This window comes from Malania oleifera, chromosome 6 (genome assembly GCF_029873635.1).
Source record: "Malania oleifera isolate guangnan ecotype guangnan chromosome 6, ASM2987363v1, whole genome shotgun sequence".
NCBI classification, from domain to species: domain Eukaryota; kingdom Viridiplantae; phylum Streptophyta; class Magnoliopsida; order Santalales; family Ximeniaceae; genus Malania; species Malania oleifera.
The window spans coordinates 13,294,586-13,314,211 of record NC_080422.1 but is presented as its reverse complement, the minus strand read 5'-3'; the positions used below and the strand labels follow the sequence as shown (position 1 = coordinate 13,314,211).

Below are 19,626 nucleotides of genomic sequence, written 5' to 3'. Positions count from 1 at the left end.
TGGCAGATCTCTCAGGCATAAAACCAAATTGATTTTCTGAGATCTTCGTTTCTAACCTTAATCTTTGTTCAACTACCCTTTCCTATAGTTTCATCATATGACTCATAACTTTAATTCCACGATAGTTATTACAATTTTGAATATCTCCTTTATTTTTGTATATAGGTATTAAAGAGTTTTTCCTCCATTCATCTGGCATTTTCTTAGTTTTTATAATTGTATTAAATAAATTAGTTAACCATATAATTCCATTATCACCTAAGCATTTCCACACTTCAATTGGGATGTTATTTGGTCCCATAACTTTCCCATTTTTCATCTTTTTTAGTGCAAACTTAACTTCATTAACTCTAATTTTGCGAATAAATCTCATATTTCTAGTCTTTTCCTCATTTGACAATTCTAAGTTTAAGCCTTCTATTTGGTTTTCATTAAACAACTTACTAAAGTAACTTTGCGATCTTTATTTAAAGTCTTCGTCCTTAACCAAGACAATATCGTCCTCACTTTTTATACATTTTACGTTTTCTAAGTCCATACTCTTCCTTTCTCTAGCTTTAGCAAGTTTAAATATATCTCTTTCCCCTTCTTTTGTATCTAATCTATCATACAAACTATTAAATGATCTGTATTTAGCTTCACTAATGGCATTTTTTGCATCTTTTCTTGCCTCCTTATACTTTTCAAAGTTATCCTTGTTTCTACATTTTTTTCACGTTTTATACCAAATTCTTTTTGTCTTTATGGCTTTTTGTACGTATTTATCCCACCACCAACTTTCTTTGCTATTTGAGAATCTTCCCCTTGATTCAATTAAAATCTCTTTCGCTATCTTTTTAATAAAGCTAGCTAATCTACTCCAAAGAGTATTTGTATCTATCCCATCCTCTATAGTCCAATCCCCATCTTTGATCATTTTATCTTTAAATTTTATTATATTTTCTCCTTTTAGGTTCCACCACCTAATTCTCTTATACTGGTTTATTTTATCCTTTTTCTTCCATTTTTAACACACATATCTAACACTAAACTCTATGTTGTATGGTTAGACTTTCACCTGGAATAACTTTACAATCCTTGCATGATAAACGATCTACCCTCCTAGCTAAAAAAAAAAATCTATTTGACTTCTATTTTATCCACTTTTAAAGGTTATTAAGTGTTCTTCTCTCTTCTTAAAGCAAATATTCATTATACTAAAATCATATGACATAACGAAGTCTAAGATCATCTCCCCAGGCTCAATGTTGTCTCCATATCCATATCTTCTATGTATCCTCTCATAATTTTTATTATCACTTCCAACGTGTCCATTCAGATCTCCTCTTATAAATATTTTCTCAGTCCTTGGTATGCCTTGTATAATAATACTATCCATATCTTCCCAAAATTGTCTCTTAAGATTTTCTACTAAGTCAACTTGAGAAGCATAAGCACTAATGATATTTATTATCTCTTGTCCTAACACCATCTTAATTTTTATAATTCTATCCCCTACACTATTTACATCAACAACGCTATCTTTTAATTTTTTTGTCTATAATAATTCCAAAAATCCATAACTCTAGGATTTCCCCACAAAGGAACCCTTCAGTAAGTCAATGGCCAATACAGAATGCCACACCCCACTTCAATAGCCCACTCCCTAACACGCTCCACGGGTATATTCAAAGCTGCTAAACCACTCTTCCGCATGTTAATTTTAAGACTATACACCCTCTCGAAAATTTGGAGAATACCCAAAATTTTCCTGAAAAAAAGGACTACAATCATTAAGGGAAAAAAATGGTCATCAGCAAAATGTAGATGGGAGACCACCACTCCCTCCCTTCCCACTTCTAGACATCTAACCAACCCCCTCTCCGCAGCCCTATCCGCTATCCAACTACACACATAAATTACAAGGACAAATAAAAAAGGGGATAATGGTCACCTTGTCTAATGCCCCTCAAAGCACTAAACCAGGATTTCAGTTCACCATTCACAATCACTGAGAACTACAATTAGACAAGCAACCCCTATCCAATGAGGCCAACACTCGCCAAAACCCTTTCTCGAAAGAACTTTATCCAAGAAGTTGCAACTCACTCTATCATTGGCTTTCTCGAACTCTAATTTAAAAATGAACCCCCTCCTATTATTCCTACAAATATCCTCCATCACCTCATTGGCCACTAGATAGCATCCACCATTTGCCTCCCTCCTACAAATGCACTTTGGGTGTGAGAAATAGTATCACAAGCACCACACAACCTCTTAGCTAAAGCTTTAGTGATAATCTTATACACACTAGAGACGAGACTAATAGGTCTAAAATCTTCAACCTCAATAGATCTAGACTTTTTAGGCACCAAGGCTAAAAAGATGAATTGATGCTTTTGCTCAAATCTCATTACCAAAGAGTTCAATAAAAACTTTCAGCAAATCGCCCTTAACAACCTCCCAACAATCTTGGAAAAAAGCAATATTTAGATTTAAGACCATCCCAAAATCTAACCCCCCCCCCCTCCCCCCCTCACTTCCTGTCGACAAACGGTCTCTCTAACCAACTCTTCTGATCTGCAATTATAGGATTCTAATCTATGCCCTCTAACATCAGCCTACAATGGTCCTCAGAATACAGGTTCTGAAAGAAGTTAGTAATAATGGAAGGACTCTAACTCCCTTATCAACTCCCCCGCCCCCCACATCTAACTCATTAAATTTCTATTCCTCTTACCATTTGCTAACCTTTGAAAGAAAGAAGAGTTACAATCACCATCTTTAACCCATTCAAATTTGGGTCTTTGCCTCTAACTCCTCAATTCCTAGAAGATCACCCCTTTCAACTCATTCTTCAAGGATAATCTTCTAATCTCCTCTCTATCTGAGAGGTTTAGTCTCTCCTCCTTCTTATCCAAAAAAGCCAACTCACTCATAAGTCTAGATTTTCTAATTCTAAAACACCTCTTTATTCCAAACTTTCAGCTTCTTCTTCAAACATTTCAATTTTCATGAATTGAAAACCTTCCCAACCCCTTTTTGTTTCCTCTCCCCAAGACTCTCTAGCCAAAGGCTTGAAAGTCACATGGTCCAACCACATATTCTCCAACCTAAAAGGATAGGACTCCATGCCACCTTACTAGATTCCAATAGAATAGGAAAATGGTCACATATGATAATAGTGAAAGTACTTTGAGTAAGGTTCAGAAACTCGTCCCCCGACCCCTACAAAATAAGAATCTATCCAATTTACTAGCCATCACTCTTCCCCCCTACCCCCACTCCCCCAATAGACCAAGTAAAAGAAGCATTCCCTAAGGGGAGGTCTCTCAAACCACAATCCCTAATTAATGAATCGGAGTTTTGCATACTAGCAAAAACTCTGCCACCCCCCCCCCCCCCCTTACGGGAATCTTACCATATTAAAGTCACCTCCCACAATCCATCTGGGGGAGCAAAAGCCATAAACAAAGTAAAGTTATTTTAAGAAAGAACTTCTACGAGGAAACCCACCACTACCCCCTCCTTCTCACTTCCATAGAAAGGGGAAAAAGCTTTGCCAATGTGTCCGCTCTAGATACAAAGTAAGAGTCCACATGACAAGGATACCATTGGAGGCACCACACGAGAGCAAATTACCAATCCCTACAATGACCATTCCAAATACTTTTAACAACAACCCCCCCCCCCCTAGGTCTACTAATTCCAATTCTTGGATAAGAATGATATCCGAGGAGTACTCGACCAAAACTTCCTTAATCAGTTCCTTTTCCTAGCGCCCCCCCTCCCCCCCCAAATCCCCCCCAACCCTCTAACATTCCAACTATCTATCTTCATAACTTGAGACGCTTTCCCCCCTTCCTTAACCCTTTAGCTCCCCTGTAATTTATCAACGAAACAAGGTTTTTTAGCTCTTTTTGAACTCTCTTTTTCCATCTCTCATATGTCTAGTACTTAAACCCACCCCCACCAGATTCCCAACATGGTCTAATAATAATAGACCTAGGTTCCCAAGGAGTTTTGTGGGTCTTGGTTGTCTCTCTCACCACCCTTAAAGCTAAAACCACAACCCCCCCCCCCCCCTTTTAATAGAATCTTCCCTTCGGCATAATTTTTTTTAATAGCAAAAAAAGACTTTCAGTAATAGATTGAGAATGTACAGCCAAGAGAATAAGACATCTCCTTAGCGAAATCTAGAAAAATCTAGATAAAAAAAAACATAGAAAAAAAAAAGGGAGCAACTAAAAAAAGCAAATACAACCGGCAAAAACTAACTATTCAACACATAATGTCAATTGCATTGAATACCAAAAAAGATCACCCCCTTAAAATTCCCTTGCCCCACACACCAAAGAGAAGTCAAATAATGTATCTTCTTCCCAAACTAGCAAATACAACGACTTCTTTCCAAAAAAAATACGTGCATTATTCCTTTGGCATAAAGCTACTGAAGAAAGAATGTGTTGAGAAGGATGAGAAAGGATACCTCTACTAATTCTAGATGGACCAATGTCCTCCGTGAGAAGATCACCCTTCCCAAAATCAAACCCCCCCCCCCCCCGACACCACAAGATGGAATAATTGGATTAACCATAGGAGAAGTATTGTGCCAAAGGCTAGGGTAAGAAGACAAAGGCCCCTTATTGTATAAAGCTAACAAATGGTTAAAATTATTATTAATAAAATTTATAACTACTTGAGCATTCTCAAGATCCGGCTGAATACAATCTCTGTCTGATTTATGTGGAATCTTTGCGAAACTTACACCTTAAAAGGACCCCTCAAACTTTCCACTATTATCTTTAAACATTTATTTTAAACCCTGCTCTTTTGTGGCTTCGAGATCGGCTCTCAGCTGAAAGACCAACAATTCCTTTTCAAATTCAGCTATGCTGCCCATATCTTCTTTCGAGTCATAGAACAAATCATCTTCTTCTTCCCCCTTTGGCCCATCAATATCACCGCCCGGAACTGAGAAAAAAGGAGAGAACCAATTGCTAGTTTCGATATGCTCCTTGCTGTTTGAGTGGATCTCTGCTCCATTGCATATAATCTCTAGGCCTTCACTAGCCATAAAATCTTCTGAACTCTGCTCAACCAAAATATCCGAGCTCGCACATTCTATTATGCCCCCTCCCACCACAACTACAGTCCTATATTGTTGCATTTCTTGGAGTGGACTCTTTTCGATAACTCTTATTGGTCCAACGGTTTTGTTTTTGATGATCCACATTGACTTTGATTTCTTTAGCCCATGTGTATTGGGCCTTTGAGTGGTCGGCCTAACTTTACCCAATCCTTTCTTCCCCTCAAGTGACCTATAAATTTTAAAATATTTCCTTGTTTTCTAGTCATCTTGTCACATGGAATTAAGATTCCTAGTAGAAAAGAATCCTCCCAATCCATGTGATTGCTTATAGTTTCCATTCCTGATTCTGCCCTCGTCCTCAGAGCTCCTCTGGTTACGTTGGCAAAGGAGATATTCGCCAAAAGTCTCTGGAACACACTTCTCCTCTCGCTCTTCTCCTCTGGCCTCACATTTGATGAGCCACAATCGCAGCATCTCCAACTACCATTGTTGGTTTAAGAGGACTTGTCTGTGGTCGATGAGAGTTTCAATAGAGCAACGAGAAAGGCCCTTCACCCGTTTTAATAATCTCCCTCAAGAATATGTAGTCCAAAGAAATACTTGTTGTAGTCCTTCTTCAAGCATGCAAACCTGCCTCTGCTAATTTCAAGAATTTTCAAACTCACACTACTCACTGCCTTTTTGAAACTAGCTCCACCTCACATAGCACCCCAGCCATCTTTAGGACCCAAATGAGTTCCTCCCTCTCAAAAACAATCTACGAAACATGCCTTCCTGCATATTTTGTGATGTGATAGGTCAGCATCCAAGCGAATAATTGAAATCACTTTCCTCACAGTTTTAAAGGTTGCAAACTCTCTCATCCCTATTTCGAGCATAAGCAAAACGGCAAGGAATGTGGGTGGCCAAATAATTAGGAGAGGAAGGTTTGATGAGGGTTGGAATGGAGGCTTAGCAATGTTCTAGTATGTGCACAACCTCTCTAGTGGTCAAAGGTAGGGTTTTGAGTATGGCGAAGGTATGTAGTTGTAGGGTAGGCCTATTGTGTTTGATTTCTAGAAAAGAGGGACTCCCAATGATCACAAAGGAGAAACCAATGTAGAATGATTGTCAAGCAAGACTTAGCAAAAAACAGAAGAACGGTTGTCATTTGTCAAGTAGGGTTCAATTTCGAAATAAACGACAAGATGATATGCCTGATGAGGAGGGTTAGGAGGAAGGGTGAATGATCTGGAGAGGATGTTTCCATGCTCAAGGGCTCAAATTGTCAAATTGCCAAGAACCTCGAACTGACCTCTATTTGCCAAATTGTCAATTCTTGAAGGTTCTTTAATTCTACAAAGTGGTATCAAATAGGTTCCCTAGGCTTTTTTTACCAAATAATAAATGAAGACATATTAAGAGAGGAAGATAATATTCCCATCGCTTCTTTCTTTACTTTTTTTTTTTCATTAAAACAAGAACTGTATTAAAGGAAGAAAGAAGGATTACAATCAAGAAAATAGAAAAAGGGAAAAAGAAAAAACCAAGAGAACAAGATAACCTCTCATTAAAACAAAAAAGCAATTAAAAATAGAAAGTAAATATAAAGCAAATCAAGAGAGTAAAGCCAGCCATCATGCTACATGTTTTCTAAAGAAACATGCCGGAAGAATCCATTTGCCTAACACCAAAGAGACTGCAAAAAGACCATTTTTCTCCAAAGCATATTATGAATTGGCAACCTCTATAAAGATTTTGGCATTTTTTTACATCCAAATGCACCAAATAATCGCTAGCATGGTACACCACCATAAAAATTTCCTCTCCTTTCAAAAACATGTTGGAAGACAGATCATGAATGCTGCCCTTATTGCTAATGAAGTTGTTGATTCTTATCAAAAGGGAGAAAAAAGTGATGTGGTGTGTGAGCTTGATATGGAGAAAACCTTGACCGCATCAATTGGAATTTTCTCCATTACCTTCGAAGGAAAATGGGCATTATGACACAGCTTGATTGCTCAATGCATCAAACTTCAAGCATCATAGTGCTCATAAATGGTTGTCCTTCTAATTTCTTTCTCCCCTTAAAAAGTTTAAGAAAAAGGAGATCTTTTGTCTCCCGTCTTGTTCATTGTGGTGATGGAGGTGTTGAGCTTCTGCTGATGAAAGATACCAAAAGAGGATTCACTAATGGTCTCAGAGCAGGCAAGAATGGAAGATCCATGGAAGTGTCACATCATTTGTTTGCGAATAATACCATTATTTTGTGTGAAGGAGACCCCTTCCATATTCTCGATCAACAATCATCTCGGGCTTGAAAGTAAATCTTGGAAAAAATGAAATTATTCCAATTGGTGATGGTACAAGAGGGCCTTTCCTTGCTGACCTTCTAGGATACAAGATGGGATTTTTTTTCCCCATCAATTATCTTGGCCTTCCTCTCAAAGTCAAATTCAAAGATCAAGGAGTGAGGGACCCCATTATTGGAAGGTTCAAAAAAAGATTTGGTAGGATGGAAAAGGAATTTCTTGTCTAAAGGTGGCAAACTCATGTTTATTAGAAGGACCTTGACAAACCTTCCCTTCTATTTCATTTCTTCCAGCTTCAGTTGCAAGAGGCTTAAAGGAATTCAAAGGAGGTTCTTATAGGGACGTCTGGAAGCAGAGTTCAAATTGCAACTTGTCAAATGAGGAATGGTCAAACAATCCATTTGCTCAAGAGGCTTGGAACTGAAGTCCCTTCACACTTTCAATATAACACTCTTGGGAAATGTATGGAAATTTATTAAAGAGAAAGATCATCTTTGGCAGGGTATCATTGCTTCCAAACACGGGTTAAAGCATAATGAATCGATTACTCAAGTTGGCAAAGGACCACATGGTGTAGGGGTGTGGAAATTCATTAGGAAAAGGCTGGAATGACTCTTTTGATCCTCGTAACAAGAACTTTGGCAAGGATCTTATAAATGCTTCCCACCAAGCTGATTGGACGAAAATTCTGGACATTGATAGCTCCCATTTCTCTTTGGAATCAAGGTTTAAAAAGTGGCAGTAATACTGCTCAAAAATCTTCCTAATATAAAGAATTACTCAAACTTAAGAACTCCCCATTTTGACTAAAAGGAAGACAAAGAGAAACCATCTGGGTCAAGTACTTTATCCCCATTGTAATCTCTAATGGCTTGAAGGGTTTCTGTTTTTACAAAGGGTCTCTCCAGCCACTCTATGGGGAAAGAGTGAGAGATCTAAAGTAGATACCATCCACCATATGTCGCCATTCTTCGAATTCAGATAAAGGAATTCATAGAACCCATAAATGCTCTTTTTGATTTCCTCTTCCTCTATTAGGGTGTACTCCCTAATATCAATGTTGGAGATGGTACTCAATCTGCAATGGGCATTCGTTGTCTAATGGAAGAACCTAGCGTTCTGATCGCCCTCCTTAAGCCATTAGGCTCTATATTGTCTCCAAGAAGTCACTTCAAGGCAAAGGTCAATTCTTTCTCGGGTGACACTCTTTTGGCCCTTTCGTTGGCATTAAGCCCTTGATCCAGCTCCTATTCATCAAGATCCTTGATTCCATTAAGAATAGCATACTTTTTTGCTTGGATATCTCCAAAGGATCTTTTTTTCCACGCCTTTAGCTTTTCTTTCAGCCCCTTCAATTCCGATGCTAGAAGAAAACAATCTTCCTTTGACTCACATTTGGAATACGACTGCCCCTAAAAAGGTTTTTTTTTTTTGCTTGGGAGGCAACACATGTAAAGATCTTAACCATGGACAATATGCAGAAAGGGGGCTGACAATCATCAACAAGTGCTCCCTTTGCACGGTTGATTCACAATCAGTTGAACATATCCCCCTTATTGCACCTAGACAAGGGACCTTTGGAATATGGCTCTAACCATGATCAGACAAAGGTGGGCTACTGTCATCTCAATGGAAGGCGAGCTCTGGGAATGGAAAGGGATTCAAGCAACCAAGAAGAAGAGAAAGGCTTTGTCCCTCATCCCAATTGCAATTTTCTAGTGTGCTTGGAAAGAAAGGAACAAGAGAGTGCTCAAAAACTCTATTACACCACTTCAAACCAGTAAAGAGCAGTAAATTACTGCAGTTTCCAGCTTGCGTAGTAGGATTGTAGTGAATGATCATTATGTAATTTTAGATTTTTGTGACATCCTGCAGGAGGGATGACTCTATGAAATCTGGGTTGGCATCCCCTTGATGTCCTTTTAATAAAATCCTTTGACTGATTTAAAAGAAAAAATAAAAGTTACACTCCTTTCTCTTATCAAAGCCTCCAAACGTAGTAATACAGAAGCATTGCAATGATATGGAACACACTCCATTGTCTCCAAATATCCCAAATAAGTTATTCCGAATTCCCCAGGATAAAGGACAATTTGTATGGTCATCTCATGTAAATTGACAAAGAAGTTACCGTACAATTCATGACAAGACCCCCAATATGACACAAATTTGCCATCTTTAGCCAATCACTTGAGCACAAACATATCATTCGCGGTTTCTTTTTATCCGCGGCACATACAAGTCAAATCAAAAGGCATTCAAGTAAAACAAGGAGTAGGCTAGTCATAATTCATTGCCTTTATCAGTCAAGACCTAGAATCATGCTTTCGAAACCATGTGCAATACTTACAATACGAGAAATTACTGCTTTTTCTGTCCAAAAAATGCGGAAGTACACGACAATTTGCAATACTATGAACACAAAATTCCAACTCTTATGATCTGACAAGAGGTAGATACCCGAGAATGAGAAGATGACAATAGAAGGAATTCCATACCAGCATCCATTGATGCTCCACCGCTTCGCACCCCGTATATTGGACGTGTCCGGGGACACCTCCTTTGACACTGAGGAACCACTGGAGCCATCGGCCACGGCAGAATCGCCGCGCCGATCAGTCGCCGGGAAAATGATAAACCAGCTGACGGGAACGGAAGCAAAAACGGCAAGCCTGAGAGATGCTGTAGACGCCGTTAACATATGTAGTCGCCGTTAAAAATGTCAAAGCATTCAAAGTAAGTAATGACTCATACAACAACAAAAAAACCAAACTTTAAGTCCCCACTAGGTAGGGTCAGTTATATGAATCATTTTTTGTCAATTTATGTGATCATGAACCATTTTTTTTTATAAATTCAAAACTATTAAATCCTTACTCATTATCTTTTTCTAAGTTATTTTAAGTCTATCCCTACCCCTTATACTACCCCTCACAATAACTAACTTACACTTCCTCATTGTCGTACTATGTGGCTTACGTTGTAAGTGTTCATACCATTTGAGTCATCCTTCTCTTATCTTATCTTCTATAAGAACTACACTTAAATAAATTGTTAAAAACATATTTTATGACAGTGTCAAGTAATAGTTTGTATTTTATGAGGTCATAAATAAAAAAAATATAAATATAAAAAATAGTGACATACAAGTATTTTTCACAATTATAGTTTTTGGAAAAAAAATTTTACAAATAATTTATGTGTCATTCTACGCATTTAATAAATATGTTTTACTACAAAAAGTCTAAAGTCAAATTTACAGTCCTCTGTGTGGCAATTTTTATATTGTCACTATACCCTTATTCATTTAAAAGTAAAATTACACCTAACCATTGATAATGATAGGAGTCTCTTCATATTTATTTGAGAGATTAATCATTTGCTTCTTTATTTTCCGTATCTCTTGATTTTTCTTGATCCATTAAATCATTTTTGTTAGGAACCTGTGAGCAACCAGAAAGATGTGACACCAGAAATTTAACGTGATTCAGTCAATATTAACCTACGTCCACGGAACACACACCACAAATTCACTATTCTCTAAAAAATTACAATTCTCACACTCTCTCTCTCCCTCTCTTCCTCCTCTCTTTCTCCTTTCTGCTCTCTGAGCTTCTCACTTGTGCATATTACATTCCTCAGCTCTCTATTTATAGGGCTGGTATTTAAATCAATATTTAATCACAATTAAATATAATCAATCACAAATGGGAGATTTACAATCATGAGATAAATGGAGATTAATTGCAAAATGTGTTCCAACTCTTCACGCGTCCCCAGCTTCTGGCTCTCCTATCTCCAGCTACAATAATCTCTCACTTGGAGACGGAGACGCCTCCTTAACCAGTATCATGAATAAATGATGTGCTCTAAATATATCTTCAAGCATAAAGACTAACAGAAGTTGAACACAACTTCAGCTTCTCTGTAGTCACCACCTTCCTGTCTGCTCGATTCCTGCGGACTAATATGATGGCTATCAGCTTCACAACTGGTGCAAAGATATCGGTATAGTCAATCCCTTCCTTTTGTTCGAAGCTTTTGACTACCAACCGAGGTTTGTACCTTATGGAGCCGTCATGCTCTTCTTTGATTCTGTACACCCACTTATTGTGAAGGCCTTTGGGCAACTCAGTTAGTTCCCACGTTCTGTTGGAGGTGGGGGACTTCATCTCATCCTTCATCGCAAGCTCCCACTTGCTCGTATCTGCCACCTGACATGTTTCATCATAGCATTCGGGCTCTCCTCCATTTGTAGGAAGTAAGTAATCAATATATCTTCTATTTGGTACATGGGACCGAGTAGATCTCCTAAACACCAGAGTTGGAGTAGGAGACGTTGGTGCGATGATCTGCTCCACTGGTTCCTCCACCTAAGGATTCTCAACATTCTACCGTTGTGTCCCGCCACATTTTGAGTGGACTAGTTCTAGTCTCTTCTTCTTTGGGGCACGGGTGTTTATTTGGAAACTAACCATCTTCTGTTTCTCGACTATACAATCCTCACAGATGTCAATCTGTACTGACTGTAGACCACTCAATTTTCCCTTTAAGTGCATCACCCTGAGTGCCTTATCGCTCATGTGACTGAGTCGTTGGTGCCAGATGTTGTTGTCGTCATTTCTTGCAGCAACGGAAATAGACATGGAGGCATTGGAGGTTAGAAAAAGTGTTCCACTTTTCTTACCTCGCGCAATTGTTAGTACACCCTTTGAAACTTTCCATTCATCGCCAATGAATTTCGTCGTGTATCCCTCATCTGCCAACTAACCAACTGAGATCAAATTCTTTCTCAGGTCTGGAATATATCTGACATCCTTCAGCTTCCATACTAACCCGTTTATATTGATCTTCACAACTCCCTTGCCGGTTATGTTGCAAGGTTGATCGTTGCCAAGGTACACCTTACCAAAATTACCTGGTCTGTACTCCTCTAGGCAATCTCTACTACAAGTGGCATGAAATGAAGCTCCGGAGTTTAAGACCCAGGACTCCTGCTTGCTCTCCAAAGAACATATCAACATCTCATCATTTTCGGAAGCAATATTTGCTTCTATCCTTGCCCTCGTCTCATATTCTTTCTTCTGACTCCTGTACTGGTTCTTGTAATGACTAGTTTTTCCACAGTTCCAACACTCAATAACTTTTGTGCTCTAGGAACCTGTGCCCTGAGTACCTCTGGGATTTCTGGATTTAGACCGTTTGGGCCTAGATCTGCCGCGGTTGTTTGATCGTCCATGCCTGTTTCCTCTACCTCGACTCTCAATGTTCAAGGCTAAACTCGAAGTGGAGCCATGGTTCGACTGCATTTTGATTTCCTCCATTAAAATCATGCTGACGACCTAATTGTATACAAGCTTTGATTTTCCTACAGAGCTACTGATGGCAGTAACGACACTATTCCAACTTTCGGGCAACTAACTGAGAGTCAGTAGGGCACGAATCTTATTATTAAACGTTATCCCGATTGAGGCGAGTTAATCCGACAACTCATTGAAATTATTCAAATGCCTGCTGAAACTTTCACATGTAGACATGCTCATCGTAAATAGTCTTTTCATGAGATGTACCTTTTTTGCAGCTGAAGGCTGCTCGTACATATTAGAGAGCGCATCCATCAGAGACTTGGTGGATGATATATGCTTGATATTGAATGCCACAGATTTCGACAACGTCATTCTGATGGCTCCAAGGGCTTTTTGATCAAGCAACTCCCACTCGTCCTCATTCATGGATGCTGGCTTACCCTTCAACGATAAGTGCAATTCCTTCCCAAACAAATAATCTTCTATCTGCATCTTCCAGAAACTGAAATTATTTCCGTTGAACATTTCGATTTTTTTCATTCGACATCTCGATTCACTGATTTAGAGATGGAATTAGCTCAAATGGATAGAACAGTTGGATCCAAAACGATCAAAAACCCTAAAAAATGGTTCAAGTCGCTCAAAAAACGAACCCAAAACGACTCTAAAAAGCTCAATCAAAGTTATGGTCAAACCTGGTCAAACTAGTCAACTATGTTGACGTGGCATGCTGACGTGGCACACTGCTGACATGGCACCTGCTGACATGGTAGTGGTCCCACCTGCTTGTGTAGCAGTAGGGTCCGCCTGCTTGCGTGGCAGTGGGGTCCACTTGCTGGCGTGGTGCCCCTGCTGGCGTGACACCCCCATTGGTGTGGCAGTGACATGGCGACCTGGGTTTGGATCGATTCGGGTCAGATACAGATCCGCGGATTGGGTCGCGGGTTGATCCAATCTGAGAGAGGAGCCGGGTTGGGTCGGGTTTAGGCGGTCCAGGCGAGGAAGACGTGTGCAACGCGTGCGGCGCGTGAGGAGCTGGTCACCGGTGCGTGTCGAAGCGTCTTGCTCCAAAGAGGCGCGTGAGGGCGCGTGAGCCTTCGTCTGGACTCCGTTCGAGCTCTGGCTTGCACGGTTCTCTTCGTCTCGGTGAGTTGAATGTGGTGGTGGCCTCAAAGCTTAGTTTCGAGCCACTGGACAGAGCTCTGATTTCGGGATCACTTCCGATCTGGCTTTTCTACTCCAACTGGGCTCTAATACCACTTGTTAGGAACCTGTGAGCAACCAGAAAAATGTGACACCAAAAATTTAACGTGGTTCAGTCAATATCAACCTACGTTCACGAAGCACACACCACAAATTCACTATTTGCCGGAAAATTACAATTCTCACTCTCTCTCTCCCTCTCTTCCTCCTCTCTACTCTCTGAGCTTCTCACTTGTGCATATTACATTCCTCAATTCTCTATTTATAGGGCTGATATTTAAATCAATATTTAATCACAATTAAATATAATCAATCATAAAATGGGAGGTTTACAATCATGAGATAAATAGAGATTAATTGCAAACCGCGTTCCAACTCTTCACGCTTCACCAGCTTCTGGCTCTCCTGTCTCCAGCTACAACAATTTTTTTTTTCTACGATTACATTTTTCAACCTCTCCATTTGTTTATTCTTCGACAATATATACCTTATTTCTAAAGCTTCGGGCTACACGCATCTCCAAATATTATTTATGCTATGGTTTTTGGAAATTTTCAGTATTCTAATTAATCGTTATTTAGATTGTGTTATAAATTGTATATATTTGTTAAATAATTAAATTTGTGACTTGTTTATGTAACGATCCAAAAATTCATACCATTTTTTTTTTTTTTTTTGTAATTGTAAAGTCATACTACTCTGATACCATTGTAATAAATATTGGAATACACCTATGCAAAGGAAAATATAAAACTGTACACCCATATACACAATACCAAAATTTAGTATTTTCCCAAAAAACATATATACATAATTACACATCTTCCCAGCAACATCTACTAAAACTCTTGAATTTTACCCAAAAATGCAACTCCTTGAAAACACTTACCCTATAAACAGGGCAGTGCAAATGACCTCTCTATCTTTTGAGCCTGATTTGCTTGTCTAGTTGGATCATCTGAATATTATTAATTTACTGAGATGAGACAACGCTCAATAAGACGAAATATGCTATTACCATTATGTGGCAAATGAGTTTACATAAACAACATACTAATAAATAATTGAAATTGAGATATCGTGTAAAATATAATACTGTGTAACTCACACTTATGTGGTTTAAAATACAACTGTAATATCTGAGCTTTCTATTTATTCATACTTCTAGTGTTATAGTATATATGTTGTTATTCTGTAAATCTGTATACATATAAATAGCTGTGAAAACTTCCCTAGAAAACTATGTGTCATGATTTAACCCCTCATGACAGGGTTGTGTGGCCCATAGGCGGGACTTAACACTAGTTGGCCTACCAAGATAAGTCAATTGTTACTCTATCAATCATCAGACCGGCCGCCTGCAATCCCTCCAAGGCATGGTAACTGATATCTCCATCGTCAAACCGGCCACCTCAACCCAAACTTTTGGGAAGCCTACAATCCCTCCAAGGCATGGTTGACTGAATTCCACACACTATTTAAGATGTGTGATTGCACTCTGATATGAAATAGCTATGGTATCGTACTTTGCTAACTGAACTGACCCATTAGGGTCTAATACTGTATAATACTATTCTCTCCCTCTCTCTCTCTCTCTCTATATATATATATATATATATCTTACTATTTCATCATGATTCCAAAATAACCATAATACTGTAAAACTGATCTGAATGTACTATATTATCTGAGCTAAAATAACTGTAATATCTAATATGTATGATATGTAATATCTGAACTGAATAAACTGTATTATCTGAGTGTTATGGTTTTAAAATTTTGTAAAATTTCTGTCTGTGTATATACTGCAAATCATAATTCTGTAAAATCTGGTAAAACATATTTCTATGCATAAATACTGTAAATCATAATATTCTGAAAAACTGTATAAATTCTATACTGAACAATACTTACTCAAGCCACACAATTAATGAATAAAACTCATGTACTGAAATTTAAATAACTGTATAATTTATACCCTGTATCACATAATCAATTACTATAATTTACTGGCAAAATTCCTAATTTAACTAGCATAGCATATTTCCCTTTCCTAAGTGATTGGGAGATCTGACTCCAACTTAATCTTATGCCCACAGCGTACGAAACGCAAAATCCTGAAATAATAAATATTTCCTAATTCAATCAACCAAATCTCAGAATAATAGCTAAACTCACAGTTTCCCCAGGCTCACATATCTCTTATTCATCAACATTACCTGAGTTCCAAGGAATACACCTACTGAAACTCTCAACCCATGTTTGTGGTGTTTGGAAACCCAAACCCTGAAATTACAACACCCTATTTTAGTCATCCCAAACACCAGAATATCAACATCTAATACAAAATTCGGGTTCAGGAAAGCCTACTAACCAAATAAACCTTAAATAACTTACTTACCCTGATTTTGGGATGGTGCCCAAACTTCTCAAACAAAAATTATGTTTCTGCTAAGTTGTAGAGAATCTCCCCAAGATTATTGTGGTAGCTTCTGATCATCAAACCGGGGAGAAACAAAGCCAAAATCCTAGAAAGAAGGTAGAGAACTCGAATTTTAGAGAGAGAAAGGAGGGAGAAACTGTTTTGCTTGCTGAAATCCCGATTTTTGCATATTTATAGGTGACTTGACACGTGGCTTCGTCGACGAGACACGTGGCCTCGTCGATGAGGCGAAGAAGGGAGTTCGTCAACGAAGGTAATGAACTCGTCGACGAATCAAAGGGTCTGAATTACCCCCTCTCAGTTTCTTTTTGTTGACGAACCCTGAAATTCGTCCACGAACCCTATAGAGGAGTTCATAGATGAAACCAGGGCGTTCGTCGACGAACCCTGCTTAATACCCTTTAAAATTTCCTTTCTTTATGTTATTTTAATTATTATAATTTTCGAGTCTTTACATTCTCCCCTCCTTATAAAATTTCGTCCTCGAAATTCGTTATCTACTATGCACCATCCTCTAAGGAAAAATAGGCTACTTATTTTATTAATTACCCTCACTTGTGGCGGAGGAATACCGTGGTTACAATTAGGATTCTGGGAGATCACAAATATACACATAAAAGAAAATTCTCCTAAAACCAAAAACATCATCTATCCTATAATCTAATATACAATTCTTACTTTAATTACTCTGCACTGAAATAAATAATACTAATTTTATCTGAATTATCACTCCTGACTACTACTAATCCCCACCAAATAGTTGTGGGTACTTCTATCATATCTCCTCTTCTAGCTCTCACGAGGCCTTCTACACTGCGTGATTTCTCCACAAAACTTTTACTAGTGAAATTCTTTTAATACGCAACTCCTGTTCTTTTCTATCTAAAATCTACACTAGCGTCTCCTCATATACTAGTGTGTCTCTGAGCTCTATCTCCTCATTGTTGATCATGTGGGAGGGATTTGGGACGTTTTTCCTCAGCATGTAAACATGGAATACGTCATAAATCCTGGATAGAGCTGGCAGTAAAGCTAGCCTGTAGGCGACTGAACCCACTTTCTCAAGTATCTCCAATGGGCCAATAAACCTAAGGTTCAGCTTACCCTTCTTCCCAAATCTCATAACTCCCCTCAGTATAGCTACTTTCAAAAACACCTGTTCTTCTACATCAAAGTCCAACTTTCAACAGCGAGTATCTACATAGCTTTTCTGCCGACTCTGAGCTACACTGGTCCCGAAACTCGCCTCTCGCCCATTTCATCCTAGTATAGTGGAGAATGAAATCTCCTACCATATAATGCCTTGAAAGGTGTCATCTCAATGCTGACCTGATAGCTATTATTATACACGAACTAAACCAGCGGCATATACTGGGTCCAACTACCACCAAAATCCAGCATGCATGCTCGTAACATATCCTCAAGTATTTGAATTGTCTTCTCCGTCTACCCATTAGTCTGAGGATGAAATGTCGTGCTGAATGATAACTAAGACCCTAAAGCCTTTTGTAAGCTCCCCCAAAACTGTGATGTGAAACATAGGTCACAGTCTGAAACTATGGATACTAGCACTCCATGTGGTCGAACTATCTCTTGAATGTATCTCTCTGCCAATTTATTCATAGGATAGCTAACTTTAATAGGGAGAAAGTGGACCGTCTTTGTCAGCTGGTCTACAATCACCCAAATGGCATTCTGTCCGTGAAACACCGACGGTAACCCTGTAACGAAGTCCATAGATATATGGTCTCACTTTTACTCGAGAATGTGGAGTGGCTACAACTGTCCTGCTAGCCTCTAGTGCTCAGCCTTCACTTATTGGCATGTCAAGCACTGCTCCACAAATTCAGCTATCTCCCTTTTCATGCCGCTCCACCAGAAAAACTCTCAAAGATCCTGATACATCTTAGTACTATCAAGATGAACTGTGTAAAAGGATCTATGAGTCTTCTTTAAGATAGCCCTCCTAATCTCGGCATCTACAGGCATGCACAGTCTGGTACAGAACCTCAGGGCTCCATCCTTTGAAATACTAAACTCCTCCCCCTGTCCGTTCTACACTTTCTCTATCAGCTCTACCAATTCTGCCTCATTCTTCTGAGCAACTTTAATCCTCTCCTACAAGGTAGGCTGTAATGCCAAATTGGCAATGAATGCCTGGTGGTCACCCTCTATCAGCTCCATGCCAAGCCTCTCCAAATCCATCTCAATAGGATGCTGAATCTCCACTATCGACATCGCTACTCCTACTGCTTTCTGGCTTAGTGCATCAGCCACCACGTTTGCCTTTCCTGGGTGGTAGTTAATGGTACAATCATAATCCTTAATGAGCTCTAGGCATCTCCTTTGCCTCACATTCAATTCTTTCTAGGTGAAGAAATATTTCAAGCTTTTATGATCAATGAAGATTTCACATCTTCCACCATACAGGTAGTGTCTCCAAATCTTTAAAGCATATACCACTGCAACTAACTCTAGATCATGCACAGGGTAGTTCTTTTCATACTCTTTAAGCTACCAAGATGTATAGACAATAACCTTTCCATGCTGCATTAAAACGCACCCGAGTCCCTTCTAGGACGTGTCACTATATATCACAAAATCATCCTCTCTTGATGGGATAGATAATATCGGTGCAATAACCAGCCACCGCTTCAACTCCTGGAAGCTCTACTTATACTCATCGATCCAATCAAATCTCACATTTTTCCTCATGAGTCGTGTTAGTGGACCCGATAATCTTGAGAAACCATACACAAAATGCCGGTAGTACCCTGCTAGACCTAAGAAGCTTCTAACCTCTTGAACATTCACTAGTCTCATCCAACTCACTACTATCTCTATCTTACTTGGATCAATTGATATGCGGTCCCCGGAGATCACATGCCCGAGGAAAGTAACCTGCCTCAACCAGAATTCATATTTTTTGAATTTAGCATATAATTTCTTCTCCCTTAACACCTGCAATACTAGCCTCAAATGATCCTCGTGCTCCTTAAAACTCTTCGAGTAGACCAGTATATATCATTAATGAATACCACAACAAACTGGTTTAAATACTGAAGGAACACCTGATTCATCAAATCCATAGACACTACCGGTGCATTAGTCAATCCGAACGACATTACCAAGAACTCATAACGCCCGTACCTGGTTTGGAAAGCTGTCTTTGAAACGCCCTCTGCTCTAACTTTCACCTGGTAGTATCCCGACAGAAGATCAATCTTGGAGTATACCTGGATCACCTGGAACTGATCAAATAAATCGTCAATTCTGAGAAGAGGATATTTATTCTTGACTATCAGTTTATTT

At 39.0% G+C, this 19,626-nt stretch overlaps 1 protein-coding gene across 4 annotated transcripts in view; it reads right to left on the bottom strand.

The window, feature by feature from the left end:
• LOC131158381 (uncharacterized) overlaps positions 1 to 10,126 on the bottom strand; it is a 51,145-nt gene extending 41,019 nt beyond the window's left edge. Inside the window, exon 1 of one of the 4 annotated variants that reach the window (XM_058113217.1) lies at positions 9,861 to 10,126. In XM_058113217.1, the coding sequence (XP_057969200.1) occupies positions 9,861 to 10,063 (203 nt within the window). In that variant the 5' untranslated portion in view covers positions 10,064 to 10,126. Of the gene's footprint in view, positions 1 to 9,822 lie in introns of all 4 variants that reach the window. The other 3 variants (XM_058113216.1, XM_058113220.1, XM_058113218.1) reach the window with 3 other exon arrangements.
• Positions 10,127 to 19,626: the final 9,500 nt, after the last annotated feature.